The sequence below is a fragment of the Leptonychotes weddellii genome, chromosome 3 (assembly GCF_054177405.1).
Source record: "Leptonychotes weddellii isolate Sample4059 chromosome 3, ASM5417740v2, whole genome shotgun sequence".
In the NCBI taxonomy this organism is placed as follows: domain Eukaryota; kingdom Metazoa; phylum Chordata; class Mammalia; order Carnivora; family Phocidae; genus Leptonychotes; species Leptonychotes weddellii.
The window spans coordinates 9,831,886-9,842,664 of NC_138371.1; the positions used below are offsets into that span (position 1 = coordinate 9,831,886).

A 10,779-nucleotide genomic window follows, 5' to 3' on the forward strand; every position below is an offset into this window, starting at 1 on the left:
TAAAGAACAGCCAAACTTACTACAAATCTCTCTTTAACTCCTCAAGAAATAAATGTTAGAATTTCATTCAGTCAGTCAACAAACAGATACTTGTTGAGACTTAGTCTCAGCAAATATATGTGAGGCACAGAGATAAAGAGGAAATATAATCTGTATTTTGTCTCAGATTGATAGGAAACAACTAATTCACTGAAGTTCTAGTTTTTTTTAATACATGCATTACCTTAAAAAGATAAAATTTGTGGTTGCTGTGCTGTCTGAGTTTATCTTGTAATCTCTGTATTAAAAGCTTTACTTGATCTGATCGTGAAGCTGTGATTAGAGGCTCTGCTTTCTGTATCTCTTCTACTAAGGCATTGACATCAGTGCTGAAATTCACAAAAAAAAAAGTTACTTTCTTCTACGCAAAAATTTGCATACACAGGCAATGCACAAAGAATTGCATTGCATTATGAAGGACATCTATAAAGTGTCAAAATGCCATCAGCTTTACTAAGAGATTTCTGGGGAAAAATACAAATCAATAAAGAAATCAAGCCTGCATGAAAGTGGCGCAGGTTCTTCCGAATGCACTGTCATAAACCGAGATTCTCCCATGGAAGGTGTGCAAGGATTCTGATTTGCTCACCTGAGAAGGCCAAGTGCATACTGGTTCTGAACATGAGCTCTTTATTTTCTTCCTGTTGCTTTTGTCTCTTTAGTGAACATATACAGAATGTTCCTGGTACCACTATACTTTGAATCTTATATACACTCTCTTGTTTAATCCTGTAACAACCCACCAATTTAATGCTTTTATCGTAATTATTTCAGAGATGAAGAAACTGAGGTTTGAAAAGGTTAAGTTTTAAATATTTTTTAGGGAATGAGAAAGTATCTAACCAAAAATGGACATTCAAAGAATGATGATGATTAATATTTCATATGGACTATAACATCATTTTCCCAAAAAAAAAAAAAAAAAGCTGCTCTGAAAAGTACAGTCAAGGTTTCCCCCAATACTCAAATAATCTATAGCAATGCTGATCAATTTTGCTAGTCCAGGATAATAATTGTTCAAGAAAAAGAATAATGTCTATAAGCCACAAAGCAGCCAAAATAGGTCATTTTGCAAAACACGTCACAAACATGTATCAAAGATGCACTGCCCATCCCCTCCCTCAAGAACAGACTCATGGCCCCGCTGGGATGGGGGGTGGGGTTGCCTAGGCAGCTGACAGCCTCCAGCAGCAGCTCCTTAAGGATCCACCTCAGCATCGGATCCCGGAGCCCCGGGCAGGCCCTCCTCCAGTAGCCCTCAGCCCAGGGCTGAACAAGTGCACGGTGCAAGATCCTGGCCATTTCTTCCCCCAGAGGGACTCTCACCAGTGAGCTTTATCGAGAGCTCCCTGTGGGCTGGCAGAGACTTGTCACATCTGCATCATCATGGTCAATGGCTCTTCATGCCGAACTCTGCTTCGCTTCCTGTCACAGATGTCACTTCTCAATAACCTGTCACCCACCTACTTCTCCTACCTCTGTCTCAACAGCTGCTTCCCAGAAATGCAAATTCAGATAAGCATGCCTCTCCTCTTCTAAATAAACAGTTCCTGAGCTCCAGTTCTTATAAGGCACTGAGCTAGAAGACTATTCATCCCACTAACTTTTACCCTACTGTTGCTTAGGCCCTGGGAAGGTAAAAGATACAGTCCCAGCTCTCAAGAAATACAATCTATCGGGATAGGAATGAATATCTAGACCAGAAATGAATCAGAGACAGTTTATAATGATGACTTTGATAAATTCCAAGAGAGTCAGTTGTCAAAGGACTCACAGTTTCCTAAGAATTAAGAAGATGATAATGCCTCTTGGAAAGGTTTCCAACCACTGTTATAAATCAAAACAGATTTCCCAGCAAGATCTAAATTCACCAGATATTTAATCTGTACATCCCAACCCTGTGGTATTCTAATTTCCCATTTCCAATACGGTAACTCCAGTATGTCATATCATATCATGCAAATGTTTTTATATGCAGAATTCTTCCAGATTCTTGAGCAGAACCAAAAGTAACATCCATACATTTTTCTACTTGACATTTATATACCACATAGCATGACTACAGCATCCTAAGGATCTACACTTTTTAAAATATAAAATCTGTGTTTTTCTGCATTTCTAGCTGGAACTTATTCTCTCGTATAAACATTAATCTGTGCCACTCATATGATGTTCTGTCTGGTACAAGTTGTTTCTCAAACTAGACAACGCATTCACTGAGGTAGGGATCAAGATTCTTTATAGCCTCTCATTGATTCTAAACTAGAGCTTTGCATGTAGAAGGTGCAAATAACATCTTTATGGACTCAATAAATGAATGTCTAACAAAGGAACTTTCTACATGCTGGCATAATCAGTAATATGTGCCCGTTACAAAAATAACTGAAATCTTGACTTGATCTTAGACCTTGTCTTACCTGAAAATAGATAAAACAATGACTTGTTGTAGATGAAATTCAATGCCATTATCTTTGCCACCATTTTTTTTGATTAAAAAATAAACAATTGAGTACCTTCTCTGTGTGGTCACTTGGAATAAGAAGAGGACTCAACGTAAACCATCACCATCCGAGCCACACCCTGTCCTCACCCTCAGACAAGTTCCAGAGCCCTCGAGTGGCCGCAGCTCTGACGAGCCATGAGGCTGCTGGGGCTCATTTTAAAACTAGAGAGCAGCTCATTTACTATTTAACTATGGTTATGTGAGACGTGCCTTTGTTCCCCTCCCCGATAATCATGACAAAGGAGAAGGACAGTTACAATGGAAAATCACTTATTTCACTGGATCAACAACTCTGAAACACGTATCGTGGTATTTTTGTCCTATTTTAAAATTTTCTCTCACTCAAAATATCTTTACCTTATCTGAACATGGGCTTCTGCAGGATAATCACTAATCTGATTCTGTCTCTTGAAGTGGAGTTTTGCCTAGGATTTCTTTCTGGTTTGTTTGTTTTGAGTTTTGCATAGGATTCCCTAAAGGGAATGAATTCTGGGCAGTATGATCTCACAAGAGGATTTCCTAACTCTGCCCCATGACAATTAATGAGGAGGATGGAATGCAGTCAGCCCTGTGTGATGTTTATCTCCCAGGAAAGTAACAGCCTTAGTAGTATTCTTAAAATTCCAATAACCAGTATTCCTCAAAAATGTTAAGGTCATCAAAAAGAAGGGAAGTCTGAGAGATCCTCTTCACCGCGAGGACCCTGAGGAGACTGGATAATGAAATGTAATGTGGTATCTTGGAAGAGAAAAAGATAATTAGGCAAAAAACAAGAAAAATTGAATAAGACATGGTCTTTAGTTAGTAAGAATGTATCAGTACCTGTTCACTAATTAGGACCAATGTACCACACGAATCTACGATGTTAATGATGGGGGATGCAGGGCATGGGGCATATGAGAACTCCTATATTCACAACTTTCTAAAACTATTCTAAACTAAAATGTTAAAAACAACAACAATAACTGGTCTATTTAGGACCAAAAAAACGGCAGACTGATGATCCTTTTCCCATCTCCCCCTCACCCAGCAAGATGCTCAAGCAGAACTCACTGGAGCAAGCAGGAAATAATACAGCACAGGACACTGTTGTAGCAAAGTATTGTCTGAGTTCATGCAGCTCATCCACACATCACCCTGTGTCAGCGTTTTCCAGTAAAAAATCTGGATATGAAACCCAGGTTGCATTGCGTAGCTATTTTACCTGGAACTGAGGTTGAGCAAATCTATGGATTTGGTTTTCAATTCTCCACTCTTTTCATATTCCAACATAATTCCTATAAAAATAAGCAAACATGTTATAAAACACTTAGGATGACAACCAATGTCAAAAGCTAATCTACTTTGCCATAATTTTTTTCATTTGTTTTTTAATTTTTTAAATTTCTTGGCATACACAGTGATGTCTGATTCTAAAACAAGACTGTGTGACCTCACTTTTCCCTAGTCCTTCCTCTAAATACAGCTACATACCCTTGAAATTATTCAACAGGCAATGCTAAAATAACTGAAGGTTGGGTAGAGGGTAAACTGGCTAGAGTTCTCAGGACTTGAGCAATGACAGTGTGGTGAGTTCCCTGGGTTTTCTTTTTACCTCCCATATACCCCTAAACTGGAAACCAGAGCGACTTGCAGCCTGGAACCACCAAAAAGCATAGACAACAAAAACCAAGCAACAGCAAAGCTTGCTTTCTGTGGCCAAAGGACCAGGCAAAGAAAAGTCAGACAAAGAACTAATGGGGAGCCAGAAGCCCTGCTCCACAACTGGGGCTCCTTAGGCAGTCTGATCCCGCAGTGGAAGGAAGCTCTGGGCTGTCCCAGTCCCCCTGCAAAATTGGGCCCCAGCAGTAATCGGATCTGCCTGCAGCAGCCTGGCAACAAAGACCCAGGCCTCCTCAAGACCCTCAGCTAGGGCCCCAGGGGGCCATCTAATCTGTCTACAGCAGCCACAGGGAAGTCCCAGGATCACTCAGTCCCCATTCCTCACCCAAGCCATTGGTGGGCAGCCTCATCCACCCACAAAAGGGGCAGCAATGAAGTCCTAGGATATCCCAGACCCCACTCCACAATCAGGCACCGAAGCAGTGTCTTCCTGCCTTTCAACCAGTGGTGTCACCAGGCCTAGAGTCTTGTCCCCTGTGCCCCCCTCCCCCCAGAAGGTCACTCAGTGAGAGCAGGCATACTGAGAAGTACCTTCCACTTTGCAGGTGGCACCAGCTGGAACTGAGCAGGAGACTTAACAGCATCAGAAAAACGAAGTAGACCAGAATAACATTGCAAGCGCTCATGAAACTAAGCTGCCATTGGAACTAAAGCCCACAATGTAGACCAGAACCTCTATGCTAAATCTAAACATGGTGACAGGCCTGTCAAAGTAGATTCAGATAGGATCAAGAGTCTCCTAACATAAGAACCAAAATGTCCAGGATACAATAAACAGGAAAAGACAATCAATAGATCAAAATACCCAGTATACAATAAAAAAATCACCCATCACCCCAAGAACCAGAGGAAGATAATCAACAAACACAGATATGGTGGTGAATCAGATGCTGGAATTATGTGACAAGTATTTTAAAGGGGATGTCAAAAATACTTTGGCAACCATTCACAAATTCACTTGAAACAAATGAAAAAATAAAAAAGTCTCAGAAAAATAAAAGTTTTTTAAACAAACTAAAAGGGAATTATAGAACTGGAAAGTTCAATGGGCAAAATGAAAAACTTGTTGAGTAGGCTCAGTAGAAGAATGGAGATGACAAAGGATAGAATCAGTGAACTTGAAGACAGATCAATAGAATATATTCATTCTGAAAAACAGAGAGATAATTTACTGGGGAAAAAATAAAACCTGAACAGAGCCTCTTACCCACTTTATTGTACTACCTCTATAAATATGGGCCATTGGATCTCAAAAGTTTGGCCTTAAGACCACTTTACACTCTTTAAATTATTAAGGACACCAACGAGTTTTTGTTTTTGTAATATTTTACGTATTAAAATCGAGAAATTTTTAAATTATTTATTAAACTTTTAAAATAACAATAATAAAGTCATAGCATGCTAATGTAAATAACATATTTTATAGAAATAACCAAGAAGAGTAGCATCATTTTACACTTTTGCAAATTTCTTTGATATCTGGCTGAATGAAAGACAGCTGGATTCTCATCTCTGCTTCTGCATTCAAATTGTTCCTACACAGTGTTTCAGATGAAGTATATGGAAAAAATATCTGGTCATACACAGATATGTAGTTGGAAAATGAGAAATTATTTTAATTGCATTTCCAAGTAATCATGGATAATCTTCTTTAATACTATATTAAAGCTTAACAAGTGGTGGGGCGCCTGGGTGGCTCAGTCATTGAGCATCTGCCTTCGGCTCAGGTCATGATCCTAGGGTCCTGGGATCGAGCCCCACGTTGGGATCCCTGCTCGGAGGGAGGCCTGCTTCTCCCTCTCCCACTCCCCCTGCTTGTGTTCCTTCTCTTGCTGTGTCTCTGTAGAGAAAGAAAGAAAGAAAAAGAAAGAAAGAAAGAAAGAAAGAAAGAAAGAAAGAAAGAAAGAAGAAAGAAAGAAAGAAAGAAAGAAAGAAAGAAAGAAAGAAAGAAGAAAGAAAGAAAGAAAGAAAGAAAATCTTTAAAAAAAGATAATAAATAAGATAAATAATATAATAAATAAGATAAATATTATAAAAAATAAGATAAATAAAATCTTTTTTAAAAAAAGCTTAACAAGTGGGAATTCATAAAGATTGGTTGCAATATAGAATCTGAAACCACATCACTTAACTCTTCATACTCTGTTACATTAAAATCCATTGGTCTATCTCACACTCAAAGGATCTTTTATTCATGTATGGTTTATACATCATGCACCAGACATCCGAAAATTATTCGTTTACTGAGTTATGCACACCTTCTAAATGTTGGCATATATCATCATACAATATCCCCCCAAAAATCACATTTGTTAATGTCACTACCAATATCTATCATCAGAAAACTCTTTCAGTGTCAGTAAGCTGCCCAGCTCATGACAGTAGATACAAGTTTTCTGAAATTCTAATTTTTGCTTGAAAGCTCGAATTCTATCACTGGCAAGAAATGCTGACAGTTTGGCTTGAAAGTTCCAGGCTCACTTTGCTCATTTCCAAACAAAATGTCTTCCAAATGTCCAAGTCTGAAAGCCACATTTGTTTTTCAGTCTTTCACATAAAACGGGTGTTTCATGAAGAAAATGGCTGGTTCATCTCTCAGCTCACATGACCACACAAGTGTTTTCCTCAAAACAACTATCCAACATCACTGTGCAGCAGAAGGGCTTAATGAGAACTTTCTATTTCATCAGCCAGAATGTAAGTACTCTTAGGTCAGTATTTGACTACATTAGTAAGTTTTACTGCTTCATCAAGGGCATTCCTAAGTGAAACTGAGGGGGTTTCTTCCTATCAGCAATTTGTGTCAGTGAGAAATACAATGACCACTATGAAAGTTTGTTGCTACCGCCTGATGTGGAGCAAGTTTCCAGAGATTTCACTTCCCAGGGCTTTTGTAACCAGTAGTGCAAATGTCAACACCATGAAAAATCCAAATGGTATCTGCTATTATGGAAAGAGATTTGGCCTTGAGGCCCCACTGAAAAGACACAAGAGCCCCCAAGGGTCCTCCTACAATTTGAGAATCACTGCCTTAACTCCATAAATTTGATATAACAGATGTGATTCCAGAAGCCTTTTAGATCAAGAGAAAATAAGAAATTCCATCCAAAACACTGTATTTACTTTCCAAAGCACTGAACCATTGAGATAGAATGTGGCTGAGTTGAAAAGGCATGCACATGGCATCAAACAGATCCAGGTTTGAGTTCCAGCTCAAGTCCTAACTTATTTCATGTTACAGTAATCTCTTTAAATCTCAGTCTTCTCATTTGTAGATAATATCTTCATTTTGCTAGTTGAAATAATATGTATATAAAGCACCTGGCATCTAGAAACTCATTAAGTAGTTCTTATTATCTAATGAGTAATCAAATATTGCCTTGTGACACAGTCACCTTGTATTACATAAATTGCCTCTATGCCTTCTCCCCCCAGTGAGATTTTAACATCTTTGAAACCATATGCTTCTTTATACTCCCAGGAAGACCCTCCTAGGAATGAGTCATGATGATTTATGCACAGTAAGCCCATGATTTAGCCAACTTGAAGTACAAACAACACTGTCAAATGGATTTACACCTTCCCCTCTCTGGCTTTCATTTCTCCCTCAGTGGTGCCTGCCCCTCCCCGTTGTCTTTATGATCTTTCTGTTTTCTGTCCTCTCCACATCTGACTCACTAGACTATGCACTCCTGGGCCTGTCTTCTCTTTATCCCTAGTGTCTACCATGAAATTTGGTGCACAGGAACTGTTCAAACAGTGCTTGTTGAATACAAGCTAACTGATAGATGACTGGATGAGTGTCCCCAGATTGCTTAATGCAATTGACAGTCCTTATCTTTATGGCACATGGACTTTCAGAGATAATCAACACCATGACCAACTTCCTCCTTCTTCAAATACAATTCTCCATAGGTTTTTATGAAATCTGTCTTTTTTCTCTACTTTGTTACTTTTCATTCTCCTTTACTGATTCCTCCTCTTAGACCTGACCTTTAAATAGTGATTTAGGTTAGGGTTCGGGTCTAGGAACTCTCTCTTTACATTTTTTTCTCTGTATAAATTCACCCATACCCACAGCTTTGATTACCATCAGTATGCCAACAATTACCAGTTGTAATCTCCCATCTAGACCTCTGAGTTCCAGACGTGTGGATATCTCACCTGTACCTCAAACAAGTCCAGGATCTTCCCCCTCAATCCTACTTCTCCTACAGAGTTTGTTTCCCAGTGTCAGACATCACCACTCACCCAACTGCACAGTTACAATCTTGGGAGGAATTCATCTCAACACAATCGCACTGCATGGGTTTGGCACAACCTAAGTAGGTGAACCCAAGCAGCTGTTGTGTCATGAAGTATAACATTTTAGAACTGAAAAATCATTCTAGAAGGAAAGATGGCGGAGGAGTAGGGGACCCTATTTCAACTGGTCCCCGGAATTGAGCTGGATATCTACAAGACCACTCTGAGCACCCACGAAATGAGCCTGAGATGTAAGAAGATCTGGATCTCTACAAGCAGAATATCGCAGACAGGTGGTTTTGAGGTACGAAGCAGGGAGCCCTGATTCCGCGGGCAGATATCAGAGGATAAACGGCAGCAGAAGGGAGCCTGTCCGTGGGGATCCTACACCACCGGTGAGGGACAGCCTCACATGCTGGGGACGGGGCACAGACTCGGAGACCAGTAGCGGCGGGGAAAGGAATTTAGGGCAGCCCCCGGGGCAGAAACCCGGAGCGGCGGGGTCACGCAGGTGAACTGGGAACAGCTGGCAGTTTTAGAAGCACAAAGGGCAGAGATGTGCCCCAACCTGGAGGCAGGACTGGGGGTGCTGCGGAGGGGTGCACAACCCAGGCCGCTGCAGTTTATAGCAGCATGGACAGAAATGGAGACAGTGTGGCCTGGAGAGCCCACTGAAGAACAGACTGCGATCTCTCTGCTCTGAGTCAGAGGATTGGAAATGGTCTCTTCTGCTCTGACTCATGGAAGAGACGCGGAAAGCCACCAGGGAAAACCACCAGAGAACAAAAGCCCCAAAAACTGATTCCCGCTGAGCCCATACCCCGCCACGGAGGGGCAGGGCAACTCCGCCCAAACAGGGTTGCCTGAGTACCAGCGCGGCAGACCCCTCCCCCAGAGGACAGGCTGGGAAAACAAGAGGCCAGCAACCCTAAGGTCTCAAGAAAACAGGTGCATCTTGCTTGGGTTCTGGTCAATAATTTGGACTCTATACATTCCCTCAAACACCCATCAACAGAATGGGTAGGAGGAACCCCCAAAATAGAAAAGACTCAGAGATTATGACTTATGCTGCAGATTTACAAATGGATGCAGATTTAACCAAGATGTCAGAGATGGAATTCAGGCTAGCAATTGTGAAGACAATGGCTAGAATGGAGTAATCAATTAATGGCAACATAGAGTCTCTAAGGGCAGAAATGAAAGCTGAATTGGCAGAACTTAAAAATGCTATCAACGAGATCCAATCCAATCTAGATAATCTAACAGCTAGGGTAAGTGAGGCAGAAGAACGAATAAGCGACCTGGAAGACAATATAATAGATAAAAAGGGAAAAGAGGAGGCCAGGGAAAAACAACTCAGAATCCATGAAAATAGAATCAGAGAAATAAGTGACACCATGAAGCGTTCCAATGTCAGAATATTTGGAATCCCGGAGGGAGTGGAGAGAGAGGACTAGAAGATGTATTTGAGCAAATTGTAGCTGGGACTTCCCTAATCTGCGGAATGAAACAGACATTCGAGTCCTAGAGGCAGAGAGGACCTCTCCCAAGATCAAGGAAAAAGGCCAGCACCCCGGCATGTAATAGTAAAACTTGTAAATCTTAGAACCAAGGAAACCATCTTAAGGGCAGTTAGGGTGAAGAGATTCCTTACATACAGAGGGAGGAACATCAGAATAACGTCAGACCTATCCACAGAGACCTGGCAAGCCAGAAAGGGCTGGCAAGACATATTCAGGGTACTAAATGAGAAGAACATGCAGCCAAGAATACTTTATCCGGCAAGGCTGTCATTTAGAATGGATGGAGAGATGCAGAGCTTCCATGACTGGCAGAAACTGAAAGAATATGTGACCACTAATCCGGCCCTGCAAGAAATATTAAGGGGGTTTCTATAAAAGGAGAAAGACCCTAAGAGTGATATACAACAGAAATTTACAGGGACACTCTCTAAAAACAACATCTTCACAGGCAACATGATGACAATTAATTCATATCTTTCAATAATCACTCTCAACGTGAATGGCCTAAATGCTCCCATAAAATGGCACAGGGTTGCAGATTGGATAAAAAAGACAGGACCCATCCATATGCTGCCTACAAGAGACTCATTTTGAACCTAAAGATACACCCAGACTGAAAGTGAAGGGATGGAGATCCATCTTCCATGCCAGCGGACCTCAAAAGAAAGCTGGGGTAGCAATTCTTATATCAGACAAATTAGATTTTAAACTAAAGTCTGTAATTAGAGACACAGAAGGACACTATATCATTCTTAAAGGGTCTATCCAACAAGAAGATCTAACAATTGTAAATATCTATGCCCCCAA

The 10,779-nt window shown here is 40.7% G+C and overlaps 1 protein-coding gene across 1 annotated transcript in view; it reads right to left on the minus strand.

Annotated features, from left to right (window-relative positions):
- Nucleotides 1-10,779, minus strand: part of DAW1 (dynein assembly factor with WD repeats 1) — a 53,292-nt gene that overhangs the window by 34,809 nt on the left and 7,704 nt on the right. The window contains exons 2-3 of the mRNA XM_006746697.3: nucleotides 3,747-3,819; nucleotides 224-368 (exon numbers count right to left, since the gene is read on the minus strand). Of these exons, the coding sequence (XP_006746760.1) occupies nucleotides 224-368; nucleotides 3,747-3,819 (218 nt within the window). The remainder of the gene's footprint in view (nucleotides 1-223; nucleotides 369-3,746; nucleotides 3,820-10,779) is intronic.